The sequence below is a fragment of the Mercenaria mercenaria genome, chromosome 10, assembly GCF_021730395.1.
Source record: "Mercenaria mercenaria strain notata chromosome 10, MADL_Memer_1, whole genome shotgun sequence".
NCBI lineage: Eukaryota > Metazoa > Mollusca > Bivalvia > Venerida > Veneridae > Mercenaria > Mercenaria mercenaria.
The window spans coordinates 18,162,487-18,182,152 of NC_069370.1; the positions used below are offsets into that span (position 1 = coordinate 18,162,487).

The 19,666-nt window shown below is 35.4% G+C and overlaps 1 protein-coding gene across 5 annotated transcripts in view; it reads right to left on the bottom strand.

Annotated features, from left to right (window-relative positions):
• Window positions 1-19,666, bottom strand: part of LOC123560965 (kielin/chordin-like protein) — a 71,842-nt gene that overhangs the window by 2,789 nt on the left and 49,387 nt on the right. For all 5 annotated transcript variants that reach the window (XM_053552363.1, XM_053552362.1, XM_053552364.1 and 2 more), the window contains 10 exons: window positions 16,434-16,577; window positions 13,374-13,487; window positions 10,867-10,983; window positions 10,476-10,619; window positions 9,088-9,198; window positions 6,805-6,951; window positions 4,776-4,892; window positions 3,701-3,817; window positions 2,915-3,028; window positions 2,027-2,170 (listed from right to left, as the gene is read on the bottom strand). In XM_053552363.1, the coding sequence (XP_053408338.1) occupies window positions 2,027-2,170; window positions 2,915-3,028; window positions 3,701-3,817; window positions 4,776-4,892; window positions 6,805-6,951; window positions 9,088-9,198; window positions 10,476-10,619; window positions 10,867-10,983; window positions 13,374-13,487; window positions 16,434-16,577 (1,269 nt within the window). The remainder of the gene's footprint in view (window positions 1-2,026; window positions 2,171-2,914; window positions 3,029-3,700; window positions 3,818-4,775; window positions 4,893-6,804; window positions 6,952-9,087; window positions 9,199-10,475; window positions 10,620-10,866; window positions 10,984-13,373; window positions 13,488-16,433; window positions 16,578-19,666) is intronic.

The following is a 19,666-nucleotide window of genomic DNA, read 5'->3' on the forward strand; positions in this document are numbered from 1 at the left end:
TGAATAAAAAAAAAACAATCTTTTTGTACATTTCTGAATGATAAAACGTCTTTTATGATATATTGTATTGTTCTATGTGTGTCTGAATGATAAATTGCGCTGTATTACCTGTTTGTCCGAGAAACTCTACTAGTCCTACTTTTCTGATCAATATATTGTCCTGTATTCATTGTCTGAATGCTAAACTGATTTGTATTATTGGTCTAAACGGTAAAGTGTCCTACTAATCTAAATGATACATAATCCTACACAAAAAGCTTTGCATTACTTGTATGAATGATACAAAATCCTAGAAAATAGCTTTGTGTTACTTTTCTGAATGACAAATTGCTTTGTATTTCTTGTCCGAGTGAAAAATTGCTTTGCATTACTTGCCTGAATGACAAATTGCTTTGAATTTCTTGTCTGAATGATAAATTGATTTGAATTACTTGTCTGAATGACAAATTGCTTTGAAATTACTTGTCTGAATGACAAATTGCTTTGTATTTCTTGTCCGAGTGAAAAAATGCTTTGCATTACTTGCCTGAATGACAAATTGCTTTGCAGTTCTTGTCTGAATGACAAATTGCTTTGAAATTACTTGTCTGAATGACAAATTGCTTTGTATTACTTGTCTGAATGGCAAATTGCTTTATATTACATGTCTGAATGACAAATTGCTTTGTATGACTTGTCTGAATGACAAAATGTCTTTGAATTACCTGTCTGAATGATAAATTGCTTTGTACTACTTGTCTGAATGACTAATTGATTTGTTTTACTTGTTTGAATGACAAATTGCTTTGTATTACTTGTCTGAATGACAAATTGCTTTGAATTACTTGTGTAAATGATAAATTGCATTGAAATACTTGTCTGAATGACAAATAGTTTAGATATCTTATTTGAATGACAAATAGCTTTGCATTACTTGTCTGAATGACAAATAGTTTTGAATTACTTGTCTGAATGGCAAATAGTTTTAAATTACTGGCAAATAGTTTTGAATTTCTTGTCTGAATGACAAATAGTTTTGAATTACTTGTCTGAATGATGAATTGCTTTATAATACATGCTTGATAGATTGCGTTGTGGTATAACTTGTTTAAATGATAAATTGTCATATTCTCTCTTCTTTCATGTTTTGGTGTTTCTTTAATTATACTGTATTCGAACATGTTTCAAATACAGAAATTGTCATTATGTAATTTTCGCTAAAACAGGGGCCTATTTCACTAAAGCTCATAAGTTTCATTCATCAAACGCTCTCTCATCTGAGCCTATAAACACAATTTAGTTTGATAGATAAAAACTTGGTTCATTAAAAAAGAACTGGTTTCATTAATTCATAAATCTACATTTTTTCTTTAGTTCACATTTTAAGGATACTCGACTAGTTAAGCTGAAAGTACTCAAATGATGTTCGTAAAAAAACTTCACTTTGTCGTAAGTAGGCTTTATGAAACGAGCCCAAGAACTACTCTTTAACCCTTAGCCTGCTGCAGGCGAATTTAACAGCCTTTGCAAACAGCTTGGAACCAGATCAGACGCCGATTAAATCGGCGTCTGATCAGGTTCCAAGCTGTTTGCTACTCTGACAGTATTTCTTCCAATTTTGGAGCAAATTGAATGAACTTTACAATTTTAGCAGACGACATTTCCAGCAGACGACAATTTATTTAGCATGCTAAAGGTTAACGATGCTGACTTTCTTATCATAAATATACTAAACCAAATGTAAAATTAACAAAATGTATATGGACAATTCTATTTATCTTACGATACTAAATAAATATACAGAGATGCAAGTACAAGATGCATGAAATTATGGGCAAAAGTGGGTAACATTTTGTAACACATTTGAAAAGACGCGATAAAAAAGGAACATTTCATTTCAGATTAAAAAAGATTATGTTGTGGTTACGCTAGTGGAGAAAATTTGCTCGATGAATACTCAAAACAAATAAACCCTCTATCATTATTCATAAAGAAGTTTTGAAAATGGAAAAATGTTCGAGTAATTTGTAATGAAATATAACATTACCTCCCCCTACGGGATTCATACAGGTATAACCACACCAGTTACTACAGCATTTTTTATTTCCCTGGCATCCTCTGTCATTGTAACATCGGTTGTTACATGGCTGGAAAAGCTGACGACGCGGACAGGTGCCTGGTTTGGCACCGGCTGAAACAGAAAACAAATGATCATTAATATACATGTATATCTACCAGTTTGCTAAGGATACGTTGGGCTCGGATAAAAATAAAACCCTCGGGATTCTGCAGATGTTATAACATGAAAAGAACATACGTCAATGCTGTTCTAGCATAAAACATGTAAACAACTAAACATATATCCAACATAATAAATTATATTGTCCATCAACGTCATTTTACGTCCATGAATTGCGAGGGAATGTCAGCATTATTTGATCACGTTGATGCTAATTTACATTTGAATTATCCATTTTTGGACTGTAATACGTTAACGCTATGCCACGGAACGTGCATATGTATAAAGGTGCGTTAACAGTGCGTGAGCAAGACTAACACTCCATTAACACGTTTACTCTCCTGTTTAAACACCCCCTAAAAAGAAGAAAAACAGCAGTTTTATGCTAGAATGTAAAATTTTCAAGCCACTACGCATGTTCATCTACCGTTAAATGTAAATATCAAATGAGCCGCGCCATGAGAAAACCAACATAGTGCGTTTGCGACCAGCATGGTTCCAGACCAGCCTGTGCATCCGCGCAGTCTGGTCAGGATCCATGCTGGTCGCAAAGTCACTATGCTGGTTTTCTCATGGCGCGGCTCAAATTAATGTTGGATCAAGTGAATGTCTTGTCAGCCTGAAGTGATGTAAACCATATGAGCTTAATACATTTCAATTTAACCGGTGTTGTTATAATTTTATAATTTTTCTTACAGCAGTCCAGAAGTGTACAGCTAACAGTTCCGTTTCTACAAAGACATGTGTTACAGCTGTCTTTAAATCCTTTACCATCCTCGTAAGTTTTCCCATTGTGCACGCACGATTTTCCTAGAATAAACAAATGATATTAAGCAATTTGTACCTTAAGGACTGAATTGCCAAAAACAACTGGTAGCAATGCCTTTAATTGCATATGTCTGTCCTTGATTAAATGAATGACCACTAGTAGCAGTAACTCATATACGCAAGAATGTAATTGAATAAGCAACAATAACTACAACAGAAACGGCAAGCAAAAATACTTTAATGAACACAAAATTGTACTTGAATAACCACAATGCCACAACCTCTAATTGCTTCCCGAAAGCACGACTATCCTTGAATAAATAAGATAAACAGTATAGATGTACTTGTACATAGTGCATTTATTACTGCAAATTTTTTCTTTGATACGATAGCAGTCAGTAATATAAATTTTATGAACTCAAGGATGTCCTTGAATAAACGCAAGAATGTCCTTGAATTAACGAAATACAATAAAAAGCATCTTGCATTCATGAAAGCACGATGACAATATATAAATAATATTTACATTGCCTTAATGACTGCCTTAAACCCAAGCAGGAAATTGTTACTAACCAAAGGCCATTTAGTATCAACGTTAAAACAGGGCAATGACACTAACCAGAGACCAAACAAAATTAACCTTATCATCTTAAGAGAGTGTATCGCTTACCACAGGCCAAATAATAGAAGCCTTAAAAGAAAAGTTGCACTTACCACAAGTCATGTAAGTACATGCTAGCCTTCCATTCGTACAAACACATGTGTTGCATTCGTCCTTGAAACTGTCGCCGTGGGGGAGAAACCTTCCCTCATGGTAACATGGTCTGTTTGCTAAAACAAAATGGTTTCAACCATACTGATTATATATAAATATATTTCTATGTTTGTAACTGTATATTCACTCTTTGCACTAGTGTAAATTTTAAACGGAACAGAAATTTACCAAGGAAAACGGGGATTGTTGCATCTCAAACAGTTTGACTGTACTCTTGTGCAATTTTAAATGACATCATTGTAAATAACTGTTTAAGTAAACGGTTCTGATAGGGACAAATATAACAAAAACAATTATCTGGTTTCTTAAATTTCAAATTACATTGAAACTTAACCAAAAGCAATTGCCAAGTCGAAAAAAGGGTAACACTGAAAGAAAAAGTAAGAAAGAGATAGAGAATCCTAGGAATGATTGTCAGAACGTCACTTCACAGCAGAAACGGGTATGCAGTTTCAATCCATTCCCACTGCTTGTTGTTGAGATGCCAGCAAAGCCATCTCTGAGGAGGAAATAGTATTACATGTTACTTACGACAAGCCATTAGCGTACACGCAGTATTTCCATTTCTAAGGAGGACATAGTATTACATGTTACTTACGACAAGCCATTAGCGTACACGCAGATTTCCATTTCTAAGGAGGAAATAGTATTACATGTTACTTACGACAAGCCATTAGCGTGCACCAGATTTCCATTCCTAAGGAGCAAAATTTAGTTAAATTACATGTTATACTTTCCACAAGCCATAGGTTCCGTTACAATAAAAGCATTTGTCATTCTAAGCAGAAATCAGTAATTACATTTTACTTTACGTACAAGCCATTAACGTACACTCAGTATTCCCATTTCTAAGGAGGAAATAGTATTACATGTTACTTACGACAAGCCATTAGCGTACACTCAGTATTCCCATTTCTAAGGAGGAAATAGTATTACATGTTACTTACGACAAGCCATTAGCGTACACGCAGCATTTCCATTTCTAAGGAGGAAATAGTATTACATGTTACTTACGACAAGCCATTAGCGTGCACGCAGCATTTCCATTCCTACAGGTGCACGTATTGCACTCGTCCTTAAAAGTTTCTCCGTGTTCATACCTTGTTCCATTATTAGCAAAACATGGTTTTCCTGTGTGGAAATAAAACTTATTTGTTGAAAATTAGACATAAGCAACAAAATTCGATGACCTCAAACGTTCATTTTACTTTTATGGTATGTCCAAACTTTAATTAGCCTGAAGTAATTTGCTTTTATAATATGTCCAAAATTTAATTAGCCTGTAGTGATTTCGAATAGGCAACAAAGATATAAACCTGCATACAGACAGCAAAAAGCATAATCGTAAAATGGTACTTCCATAAAACACATGGTAATGAATGCAAAAACCAACTGCCATAATTTTTAAATTGTCTTTAGTCAGAATGAGTTATTTCAAGAAGTAGCTATTAAGTCAATAGCACTCTGGTAACACATTCTGTTATTCGGCATCTAACTGTCACATATGCAGATATGGTAAGGATTTTATGTTATGCCTGTTCCTACATGCCTTGTACATACTTATATCTTACTTAAACGGTTCAAGTTATATTATGACCAATTTTGTAGTACCAGTTGACTGGATGATAAAGAGGAGTTAACTATATCGCAGATTAAAACATACTCGTTTCTTTTCCCCGTTATGTTACAAGGGTACCGGAAACGTCATAATTTGTTCATATACTGACGCCTGAATTTCTTATCGGGTGCGTGACGTAAGTTTATGTGTGTCGTTAACATTCAAACGTAAAGATACGTATGTAATTAAAAGTAGTTATCTTTGCATCAGAAAATATGCACTCGTTCTTTGGCGGAAGAACACTGCGCTCCTAAAGTCGCGCAATATTTCCGCTGCAGAACTTGTGCATATTTCTCAATAATTGCTAATAACCTACAAGTCAAACATTTTTCCGCCGCCAGAAATGAATATATTCAGATCAGTCATAATAAATGCCCTTTTTAATTGTGAGCAATGTTTTGTGAGCTAATGATCTCAAAAATACATCCAAAGGTCATGGCAATCTAAATATATTGAATTATATTTATGAAATCTAATATCTATAGTTTATACAAACTAACCACACTTTTCTAACCAGAAGCCTAACAGAAGAAATGTTAACACATTTCCATTTACTCAACAAACTTTATATATCTCTATCAACTGTTATCATCTCACTGAACAGCTGATTATTTGTTTACATGTTATGTTCGCAGATATTGATGACGTCATACACATCAACCTGTTTTTAGTCAAATGTACCACATGAAAGGCGAAATATGTAGAAATAAAAACGTAAACAAAAGGAATGTGTGAATTAGGTCACGTCATCCGAAAGCGAAAGATGAAGATGGTCATAACTTCCGGTGTGTTACGAAAATGGTCGAAACGTGTCATGTTACCCAAGATTTTTTTCTTATTTTAAAAAAGATAATAAAATATATAAACATACATAGAATAATTTGTCATTTAAAGAAAGTATAAGTATATCGCACATCTACGAATAAAAAACTGTACATGATCGAAAACCCGTCACGTGACTTGCTCCATGTCCCACACGCGAAAATGTAAATTCTGTGAAAATGTTTAAATGCAGGTGGCAGATTAATTCACACACCTAAGACATGCCAATTCACAGATTGATGATGACCAATCACATTCACAGATATACAGATGATAGATCAGTTCATAGACAGATGACAGGGCATTTCTCAGACTGATGCATACCAATTCACAGACTGATGGCATGCTAATTCGCAGACTGATGCATACCAATTCACTGGCTGATGACGACCAATTCACAGACAGATGACAAGCCAATTCACAAACTTATAACAGACCAATACCTCATTGATGCCAGTTAGAACTTTCAAGTACACATAAAAAGATGTTCATTACGTTTATGGACATCGGAATAAAGTCTTATATAGTAGAGAAAATATTCAGATTTAATTCTATTTATTCATTAACTATTTTTTAGAATAAACAAAACAATGAAATACTAACCTGAACTTTCTGGCATTGTGCAGACTCTAGCACAACCATTGCTGCAACATTTCTGTACTCCGGTACAACTGAAATCGTCGCTACATTCATCTACGCAATTACTAAGGTCCCCAATGGGTGCTGGACATGTGCCTGGTTTATCTTTCGCTAAAAGTTGAAAAATACCATTAAAAGTGATGCTCTTATTTTCGTTTTTGGGCTTCTGTAGCCGAGTGGTTAAGACTACAATTTTCGAATCACTAGATCATCACATACGTTAGTTCAAAACCTCGCCTTTAGTATAGAAGTATTAACGTGAGAAAACCGTCCAGCTAGTTAACGTAAGGTTTGTGGTTCTTCGAAGGTGCCTGCCCGTAATATATTCCCAAAGGGACACCTTTCATCTTCCTTCACCAATTAAAGCTTGATTCTACACTGAACAACTAGAGCAATCACTGAAGGTAATGGATGTACCCCCCCCCCCCCTCCCTGCACGCACTGACACAGTATAGTGCAATGTGACGCACACAAGATAACATAATTATGTGGACTATATGTATATAGCATAGTAACAAAAATCAAAGTCCCTTAACTGTGCAAAATATTTTTCTGAAAGAATCAAAATGCACCATCCACAACTACTGTTGTTATAGATCGCTTGTGTAAAGTTTCATTTAAGTGTGTCAAAGGGATGGAGGGTTGGTGCGCACAATATTGTGTCTACGGACAGACAGATGTACGTTCCTACAAATGGGTATATATGTGGCTACTCTTTTGTTCTCCCTATTGTTATTTTAGCCACGTAAAAATAGCCACATAAAAGCTTAAAGTAAAGAAGGAGTAACTAGCGGGAATTTTAAAAACAAGAGGGCCAAGATTGCCCTAAGTCGCTCACCTGGGGAACACATCACAACAGAGTAAACATTTTTGACCCAGTGATTTCATAGAAACAAATATTCTGGCCAATTTTCATTAAGATTGGACCAAAAATGTGGTCTCTTGAGTTTAAACAAGTATTTCTTTAGATATGACCAAGTGACATAGTTTTTGAACCAGAATACCCATATTCGAACCTGACCTAAATTTTATAAAGGCAATCATTCTGACTAAATTTCACGAAGATCAACTGAAAAAATACAGTCTCTATCGCATTCACAAGGTTTTCCTTAGATTTGATCTAATGACCTACTTTTTGACCCAGATGACCCATATTCAAACTCGATCTAGATTTTATCAAGACAATCATTCTGACCAAATTTCATGAAGACCATTTGAAAAATGCAGTCTCTATTACATACACAATGTTTGTCTCTGATTTGACCTACTGACCTAGTTTTTGACTGCAGTTGACCCATATTCAAATTTGACCTAGACTTCGTCAAGGCAATCATTCTGACATAATTTTATGAAGATCAACTGCAAAATACAGCCTCTATTGCATACACAATGTTTTTTCTTTGATTACACCTACTGACCTTTTTTTTTACCCCAGATGACCCATTTTCAGACTCGACCTAGATTCTGACCAATTTTCAATCAATTTAAAAAAGAACAGCCTTTCTCGCATACACAAGGTTTTTCTTTGATTTGACCTAGTGACCTAGTTTTTTGACGCCAGATGACCCATATTCAAACTCGACCTAGATTTCATCAAGGCAACCATTCTGACCAATTTTCAATCAATTGAAAAATAAGCCTTTATCGCATACAAAACGTTTTTCTTTGATTTGTTCTAGTGACCTAGTTTTTGACCCCAGATGACTCATTTTCGAACTTGACCTAAATTTCGCCATGATAATCATTTTGACAAATTTCATGAAGATCAGTTGAAAAATACAGCATCTATCGCATACACAAGCTCAATGTTGTCAGACAGACAGAAGACAGACGATGGACGCCGGACATCGAATGATCATAAAAACTCACCTGAGCATTTCTCAGGTGAGCGAACAAGTTGCATCCTTTATAAAGTAAAAGCTGACCCACACCGAAATGAATAACGTCAAATAAAGCGTACAGATACCTATTGTTCATATAGCCACCTAAGTATGCAAATGTGGACTCGGACATACAGACAGACAACCTGAAACCAAGTGTCTAACAGTAGAACGGTGTGTCCTTTAAAGTAAAGAGATCGTCCGATTGAAGACTGGTCAAATATAATTGCGTTTTTTTTAGAAAGTGTATATTTTCGTGAGTATCAGAAATGAAAAAGGAGATATACGTTAATTTAATTATGACAAATTGGCGACGGAAGCGTATTTCTGAAGGATAGTAACTATTAGCGTGACACCGTTTACTTACGACAAGCCATCAATGTACATGCAGCTTTCCCGCCAGAGCATTTACACGTGTTACAGTCATCCTTAAAAGTTTCACCATCCCTGTACTTAACACCATTGTGAATACATCCTCCTGTGATAATGTAATAGTACTTTTATCATTTTTGACACATCATATGTCTGTAAAACAGCAATGTTAGTGTACTTTCATATCATAAAGTAAAACAGTGTAAGTCTAGTAATAGTATAAGAAGGTGTCGTCATATCGCCTCAGAATAATAACATATGATTTAAACATTGAATCGTCAAATTAAAATGGTAAAGCAAGAAACGGCAGAATAAAAAGCCATACAATAAAAGACGGTAGAGTAAAAGACGGCAGACTTAAAGACGGCTTAGCAAAAAATCGGCAAAGTAAAATACTGGAAAATAAAACATGGCGCAACGCAAAAGACGGCAAAAAAGAAGACGACAAGCGTAAAAGACGGTTAAGTAAAATACAACAAAGAAAAAGACGGCAAAATAAAAGACGGCAAGAGTAAAAGACGGCTAAATAAAAGACGGCTAAGTAAAAGACGACAAGGTAGAGATGGCAAAAGACGGCAATGTAAAGGACGGCAAAGTAATAGACAACAAAGTAAAGGACGACAAAGTAAAGGACGGCAAAGTAAAGGACGATGAAGTAAAAGACGGCAAAGTAAATGACGAAAAGTAAACGACGTAAAAGTAAAGGATGACAAGAAAAAGACGGCAAGAAAAAGACGACAAATTTAAGAACGACAAAGTAAAGCGCGACAAAGTAAAGGACAACAAAGGAAAAGACGACAAAGTAATGGACGACAAGGTAAAAGACAAGAAAGTAAAAGACGACAAAGTGAATGACGAAAAGTAAGGATGTTAAAGCAAAAGACGGAAAAATAAAGGACGACAAAGTTAAGGACGACAAGAAAAGAAAGGAAAAATTACAGAACGACAAAGTAAAGGACGACAAAGTAAGGACAACAAAAATAAAAAACCGACAAAGAAAAAGACGACAAAGTAAAGGACGACAAAGTAAATGACGACCAAGTTAAAGACGACAAATTTAAAGTAAAGGACGGCAAAATTATAGACATCAAAGTAAAGGACGACAAAGTAAATAACGGCAAAGTAAAGGACGATAAAGTAAAATATGGCGAAGTAAAAGACAACAAAGTAAAATACGGCTAAGTAATAGACAATAAAGTAAATGAAGACAAAGTAAAGGACGACAAAGTAAAGGACGACAAAGAAAAAGACGAGATAGCAAAGGCGGTAATATGTATCATTTTATGGCACTGTATTTTGTTATATCGTTTTCAAACGCATGACGTCGTGAACTGCACTATGTTTCTTACTGGCAAAATAGTTCTTAACTATTCAGCAAGTTACCTCCAATGACAGGCAGCATGCACTCGGTACCACATCCATTACTGCAACATTTCTTCCCCCTTTCACAACTTAAGTCAGTTGTACATCTGTGTATACAGTAACCGGTTCCAACAGGCGCAGGACACTGACCCGGTCTTTCATCATCTAAAAACAATGAAATGTTTTATCATCTTTATTACAGTTAGTCGTGCAAATATATTTTTTCTTGCAGTATATGATTATATCTCAGTTTAATTTCATGTGTATGAACAAAAAAGGACGCAGTGTCCTGAACATTCTGGAGATCAATGTTAAGCTTTCATTTTCTCGAACATTTTCCCACTTACGCACGCATGTATAAACTATTTACAGATTCTCACACAAATACGAAACAGCATTAACTCATACTTACAACATGCCATTTGTGTGCACGCGGCTTGACCGTCACTACACGTACACGTGTTACAGTCCTGTTTAAACTGTTCGCCATCTCTGTACCTTCTTCCGTTATACATACACGGTTTTCCCGCTGAAAAAATAGTATTTCACATTAGGTAATAAACTTGAGAATGTTGAGCTATATTAACATTAATTTACAACAACCAAATGATGAAAGTGGTACATAACTTTGCTTACCTAGGTGTTACGTTGTCATCAAACGAAAGTTTCACCCAGCAACTAAAGCATTATATTCACTTAATTCACTATTTGGTATTGTTAGTCTTGATGCTACGAAAAAAAAAGCTATTTGATGCAAGGAAATTGCTAATATTAACAGATGGATGTGACATCTGGGGTTTCCATAGTGGTCCAGATATAGAGCGTATCAATCTAAAATAATCAAAACAAATTTTAGGTGTACGGCAACAAGACTATAAATACTGCTGTTTATGGGGAATTTGGAAAATGCCTTTATCTATCATTCGTAATTTAAAAATAATAATTAAATTTTTATCATATTGAATAAGAATTAATTTTTTGTTACCATACCTATGCCATACTTTTCTATGTGTGTGTTTGTATTTATGTTAGTCTTAAACCGCCAAATATGTGACTTGTCGATGGTCATGTATATGTTAAAGCCAATTATCTTTTTGACTTTGATTTGTGAATGCCTTGACATGCTAGATAATAGGGTTTATCATTTGCGTTATTTTTTCTGGCGAGTCTGAAGGGCGCAAATACGCTTACATACCAGAACGACAAACTAGCGTGCCAAAATGACAAAAAAGAAACAACAACTGTATTTGACGTATCGGCGCACTAAATTGTCGTTTTGGCCTGTTAGCCAACAACTTCAAACACATCAACACGGCAGAGGAACAAAAAGCGCGCCTGTACAACATACAAAAAATGCGTATGGTTTTTTGTCGAACTGGCGCGCTAGTTTTGTCGTGTTGGGCATGTTGGCGCTATTTAAACGCACCCACACGCAAGACAGATATGACAGTAATCGGTCACCATTTGGAGAAAGCAATCATTAATCACTACTTTGGCTGATGTTAAGCTAAACGCCATTATTACGGTTATGTTTTGGTAGTATTTTCGCGTGCACATAAACGTTCCACAAATAAATTATTAAAGATAAACGAAATTTATATATATATTCATAGGTTTCTCAGAAATCTATATCTAACAGATAAAAGATATTATGCTTTTAGCTCACCTGAGCAATGCTCAGGTGAGTTATTGTGATCGCTTGATGTCCGGCGTCAATCAAAGAGAAACCTTGTGTATGCGATAGAGGCTGTATTTTTTTTTATTGATCTTCATGAATTTTTTGCAGAATAATGACCTTGATGAAATCTAGGTCAACTTTGAAATGGGTCATCTGGGGTCAAAAACTATGTCAGTAGGTCAAATCAAAGAGAAACCTTGTGTATGCGACAGAGGCTGTATTTTTCATTTGATCTTCATGAATTTTGGTCAGAATAATTGCTTTTATAAAATTTAGGTCTAGTTCGAAAATGGGTCATCTGGGATCAAAGAATGATCAAAGAAAAAACTTGTGTATGCTAAAGGGACTTTTACACCGGATCTTCATGAAATTTAATCAGAATGTTTCTCTGGATAAAATCTAGGTGGAGTTTGAATATGAGTCATCTGGGGTCAAAAACTATGTCACTAGGTCAAATTAAAGGAAAACCTTGTGTGTGCAATTGGGGCTGCATTTTACACTGGGTATTCATAAATTTCGTCAAAATGATTGCTTTGATTAAATCTAGGTCAACTTAGAATATGGGCCATATATGATCAAAAACTAGGTCACTAGTTCAAATCAAAGAAAAACCTTGTGTTTGCAATATAGACTGTATTTCTCAATTGATCTTCATGAAATTTGGTCAGAATGATAGCCTTGATGAAGTTGAGGTCAAGGTTGAATATGGGTCATCTGGGGTCAAAAACTAGGTCGCTAGGACAAATCAAAGAAAAACGTTTTGTATGCGATAGAGGCTGTATTTTTCAATTGAGGTTAATGAAATTTGGTCAAAATGATAGCCTTGATCACATCTAAGTCAAGTTTGAATGTAGGTTATCTTGGTTTAAAAACTAGGTCACTAGGTCAAATTGAAGAAAATACTTATTTACACTTAAAAGACTACATTTTGGTCCAATATTAATAAAAATTGGTCAGAATATTTGTTTCAATGAAATCACTAGGTCAAACATGTTTACACTATTATGGTGTGTTTCTCAGGTGAGCGACCTAGGGTCATCTTGGCCCTCTTGTTTTGTTTTGAACGTACAAGGACTACTGTACTGGAGCTGGTATACTTCTTTGATTATAGAACATTCTTTTTTTCTCGAATTCGGGGCAATATTATTATCTTTTAATGAACAATCACTACAACAAAATGTACAATACGTCTTAGACAGGCTTCAATCGATGGTACAATTCATAAATGCAGAATTACTTACGGCATGCCATTAAAGTACACGCAGCCTTTCCGTCAGTACATGTGCAGGTGTTACAATCATCTTTAAAAGTTTCTCCGTCACTATAGGTTCTACCATTACTGTAGCAAGATCTTCCTGTGATATAAGAATAAAAACTTTTGCGAAACACAGGGTGAAACAAATACAGGAAAAAACAAATCTTACAATCAACATGATACTCGATATATTTTAACTGTTGATACTTATGAGTTTAAAATTCTGTCACTGGTTGAAAGTGCAAATTAAACAATAGCTTGTAGAACACGAAATGCTCCCCCCCCCCCCAACTTGATGCATTCAGTAATTGCACAAGAAAGAGAAATTATTTGGTCACTGTACACAAAAGTTCTACTATTCTGGGTCAATGTGACCTTGACCTTTGACCTACTGACCTCAAAATCAATAGGGGTCATCTGCTGGTCATGATCAACCTCCCTATTAAGTTTCTTGATCCTAAGCCCAAGCATTCTCAAGTTATTGTCCTGAAACGATTTAACTGTTCTGGGTCACTTTGACTTTGACCTTCTGAACTCAAAATTAATAGAGGTCATCTGCTGGTCCTTCCTACCAAATTCCGTGATCCTAGGCCCAAGCATTCTCAAGTTATGTTCCGGAGATGGTTTAACTGTTCCGGGTCACTTTGACCTTAACCTTTGACCTACTGACCTCAAAATCAATAAGGGTCATCTGCTGGTCATGACCAACCTCCCTATTAAGTTTCATGATCCTAGACGCAAGCATTCTTGAGTAATCATCCGGAAACCGTTTAACTGTTCAGGGTCACTGTGACCTTGACCTTTGATTTAATGGCCTTAAAATCAATAGGAGTCATCTGCTAGTCATGACCAACCTCCCTATCAACTTTCATGATCCTAGACCCAAACATTCTCGAGTTATCATCCGACCGGAAATCGTTTAACTGTTTGGGTCGTTGTGACCTTGACCTTTAACCTACTAACCTCAAAATCAATAGGGATCATCTGCTGGTCATGACCAACCTCCCTATTAAGTTTCATGATCCTAGGCGCACTAAAGGTTCTATCATTGCTGTAGCAAGTTCTTCCTGTGATATAGGAATAATAACTTTTGCCAAACACAGGGTGAAACAAATACAGGGAAAAAAATCTTACACTTAACATGATATTCGATATATTTTAACTGTTGATACTTAAGACAGTAGAGTTTAAAATTCTGTCACTGGTTGAAAGTGCAAATTAAAATATCTGGCTCGAGGGTTACTGTTTATGTGGTAACGAGGCGCCGAGTTACCGCGGAACAATTACCCGATAACCAGATATTACGAATCGCACCTTCAACTAGTGAAATGTGTATCTTGCATAATGAGTTTCTCATTTAATAGAAAAAACGAACGTTTTTCTTTAAGGTAGTTCTGCACGTTTGATAAACCGGAAGTGATGGCGTAACGTGATTTATCCGGAAAACGTAGAATAAAGCCTGGATTCGACGTACGGAAATGAAAATAATTCTATGCTTTAATCGAAACCTGTGAATAAATTTATTACAGTGGCACTGTTACTATATTTCTAAAGTCAAAATATGATATGAAAACATATGACACGCTAAAAAATCAAAATAATGTCTTAAAATTAGCGTGAAATGTTCGGTTTACTTTAATCATGGTCAAATATCTCAAAAATAAGCACACAGACCTGTCCATTTTATTTCACCAAATTATAGGCGCCATGTTTATCTACAACTGTGAGAAGTTTCATCAAAATCTACATTGTAGAAAAAAAATCTATTCGCGAAAATGTTATGAAAGTTATGATTTTCCCATAGACTCTCATTATGAAATATTGCGTAAGGTCCGAATTTTTCAAATCAGTCTAGCAAAAAATCAAGCACACGACCATTTCTTTTTTATTTGTTGAATATTCTAGGTATAATCTGAAGTTTTGAAAAATCAGAGTTTAATTAAATTCTACATTGTAGAAAAATTTTCGATCAAAACGTGCAGAACTACCTTAAGCACCATATTATGACAGATGCATTCAAAATCAGAGTCATCTTTCATCCTGGTGAAAGCAGAGAGATTTAAAGTGGATACTTAAGATAGTAGAAGTATTGAGAATGGCATACTTTTAACAATAGAAAGATTTAGATTTCTTTACTTATTACAGTAGAAGTATTGGGATTTCAAACAAGTGACAGTAGAGAGTCTGGCAGTGCATACTTGTGACAGTAGAGATTTGGAGTTGATACTTATGACAGTAGACACGTTGAGATTTTATACTTCTCCCACCAGAGAGATTGGGGTTAGTAGATATATTGAGATTTCATACTTATGAACATGGAAAGGTTGAGATTGCATAATTGTGACAGTAGCAGTTTTAAGTTCTTTCGAATGATATAAAATATCTGCCAGTGAAATAATTAATGACGACTCATGTTAACACAAGAAGGAGTGAACCTATAAAGGCATCATTGCTGAATAAGGGTGTAACATTCGGTGAAATGTAAACTACTATATTATGATTGAAAACTAGCAGCACTGAAATATTCTGATTTAATAAAAATGTTTGAAGATGCCTTTGAAGCATAAAACGTAACCCAGCAACATAATAGCTGTCTCGGTTTGACTGAGTCTTGAGAGGTAATGAAATATGCAATCTAAAAACGATCCTTTGGAAGCACAGAATGCAACCAAGAAGAATAATAGCAAACTCCATTTGATTGAGTCTGTTCATGAAAGGTAATAAAATGTACAACATATTCCATGCACCCTAGCACCAGCTTAAGCGAAATTCTATTACACATATGTTGAATGGACCCAACGACCAGAAAATATAACAACACTGAATCCAAGTACGGGGAGACTTTTTACAGCCGCCACACGACATTTAAAGACTGCTGTTGTGACAGTTAATAAATAAGTTAGCAACACTCCTCACGCCCCTTTAATGCATACATGCTGAACTGTTTTAACAACATGCTCACAATATGAAATGTATTTTCGGGAAGGTTGTATTTTTCGTTTTCTTTTTTTTATTTTCAGACCTTGAATATCACGTTTCAACTTACCTCCGTTGGTAGGTGGCATACATAACGTGCCACACCCATTGCTACAGCATTTTTGTCTACCACTACAACTCCAATCGGTCGTACATATATGCACACAACTACCAACTGACATTGCAGGCGGGCATCTTCCAGGTTTTTCCTCGGCTTGAAATTGAAAGCAATAAATTGAAAACATTTTTACTTCAAGTGTTCAATGAAAATCTATAAACAGATCCTTTGGATGTATTGAACCAAACCAATGAACAAGAAGAGCCGTGGTTGCCCTATATAGGACACCTGAGTTTAGTTGCTTATTTGAACAAATTTCTTTGCTAATGCAACAAAAAAAAAAAAAAAAAATAAAAACTAGATAACTACTGATATCTGTAGAAAAATATATACAGGTGGTCCATATCACTTTGCTGTAGTATAAAATAAAGAAAGTAGGTCAGTACGTCAGAGTTAAGAATATTAAAGATGAGTATTAAATCCATATCAAGTTATACAACGTAGTCCAGTGTCTATGCTGCATCATAAAAAAGCAAGAGAGGAGAGCTCAGTAGGTCATGATAAAGACTATGCAAGGTAAATATGGAAAAAAATCTATATCAAACATTATACAGTTGTTTCAAATGTCTTTTCTGTAACTTCAGAAAAGAAAAGAAAGTAGGTCAGTAAGTCAGAGGTAAGAAGATAAGAAGATTTAAGATGACTATAGAAATTTGCATTAAAAGTTATAAACATGGTCCAAATTTCAATGCTGTAACTTCAAAAACAGGAATGTAGGTCAGTAGCTCACGATTTATCTATTCAAGATGAGCGTTAAAATCTGCATATAAAACGAGAAAATGTATGTCAGTGGGTCAGAGTTAAGACTATTCAAGATGAATATCTGTATCAATCATAATACTTTTGGTCCAAATGTCTTTGCAACTGCTTCAAAAATAAATAAGTCTTTGTAAACAAGAGACTAGCCGGACGTGGCCTATATTGACCCCAGACTCATGATTTGGACAATCTTGTTAGGGAACAACTTGAGCATGCAAGATACCAAATATCTAAGCATTGAGTCTTATCATTTCAGAGTATATCTAAGTTCTGGGCCTTTTGGTTCAAGACAAGAATTGTGTTTCCCTATAAAAGTCTATTTAAACCATGTGCTCCTGGGTCGGGCCAGTTTTAACCCCAGGAGGAAATTTTGAACAATCTTAGTAAAGGACTACTACACGCTGCTACATATTAAATATCAAAGCCATATGTCATGTGGTTTTGTAAGGGAAGATTTTCAAAATGTTCCACATTTTCAGGGCTCTCACTCTAGATATGAATGTGGAATATAGTTTGTTCAAGTATTGAACCAAGGACTTATGGCGATACAACTTGTGTGCAAGTTTGGTTAAAATCCAATGATAGATTAAACCGCTATTGTGCAGACAAGACCAAAAAAGTCAATCTCTGGTCCGTTAAGGGGTCGTTACTCTAGAACCGATGGTAGAATATTGCTAGTTTAAGAAAGGAACCGAGATCGTATCGTGATACAAGTTGTGTGCAAGTTTGGTTAAAATCCGATCTTAAATAAAACTGCTATTGTGCAGACAAGACCAAAATAGCTAAATTCTGGCCCTACCAGGGACCGTAACTCTAGAACAGATGGTGGAATATTGCTGGATCAAGAAAGGAACTGAGATCGTATGGTGATACAAGTTTTGTGCAAGTTCAATTAAAACCAAATCACAAATGAAACCACTATCGTGCAGACAATACCAAACTAGCAAATTTTGCCCTTTTAGGGGCCGTAATTCTAGAACAGATGGTAGAATGGAATATTGCTCGTTCAAGAAAGGAACTGAGATCTTATGGTGATACAAGTTTTGTGCATCACAAATGAAACCACTTACGTGCAGACAAGACCAATTTAGACAATTTTGCCCTTTCAGGGGCCGTGACTCTAGAACCCATAATGGAATATGGCTGGTTCAAAAACGAAAGCGAGATCTTATGGTAAAAAAAGTAGTGTGCAACTTTGGTTAAAATCATATCGTAAGTGAAACCACTATCCAGTAGACAAGACTAAAATCTGACAAACAAGACAACATACGCAACACTAAATACATGACGGACAGAAAATAGTTATTGAAAATTAGTGCACCGCCTTGGAACGGTCAGTAGCATATATAAAGGGTACTGGGAGCTTAAACGCGTTGAAGGTATAATTACACCAATGTACTCAACAACTTGTCTGAAGTCAGAGCACAAAGAGCCTAACTTTTAAGGACACGACTAAGAAAGCTGCAAGACAAAATTCCACTCCCTTCGTTCGTTTTATGTAGGATTTAGGAGAAAAGCATCATGGACTCTTACAATTTATTAGTCATCAAACAGGAAAGCGTAGTGATTAACTGTAGAGAGGTCAGTCACTAAACATATTTCTACAACAAACGGAAAATGCCGAAGTCGGCAACGTAGGATGCGTAAACAAACGGAGTTTTCGATTGTTACTATGGGTTAATTACCTTAGTGAAATATGCAACACCAACCAAACATTCACATTAGCGGAATTCTGTTATCAAAAACATTTCTTGAACTTCACGATTCTAAAGCACCAGGAAATAAAACAGCACTGAGTTTAGTGGGGAAACTTTTTAAGAGCCGCCACGCCGCGCTTTAAGGCTATTGTTGTGATAGTTAATAAAATCAAATCTATAATAATATCACATGGAATCATTAAACGCAACCAAGCAAAATAATAGTAGAAGCGGTTTGACATTGGTAATAACCTATACAACACCTTAAAGCATAACACTACACTTCCAGCACGCCTTCGATGTACATTCAACATTCCTTGTACCATAATTATAATAATTTTACAATGCTGCAAGTTTGATTAACCTGAGGTAATGGCGTCACGTAATATATCCGGCAAACGCAGAATAAAGTCTGTACTCGACATAAGGAAATGCGTTTTGGGTATTAATGACAACCCGTGAGTAAATCTATTAAAACATTAACGTTACTATCTTTCAAAAGATAAAACAAGATATCCTTTCGGTTACCATAGCGTACCATACAAATGGAGAGGATCTACCACAGATGCCTAAAACGTGGTCCTGGTTACCAACATTGCACAATGCTGTGCTACAAGGATTTCTTAGATTTTTCTTGAATCTGTAGGTTTCTTTTTCTATTTTTTTACAGACTTTTACTATGAGGTATAAACTTATAAACTTTCACTAATACTGCTACCATATATACCG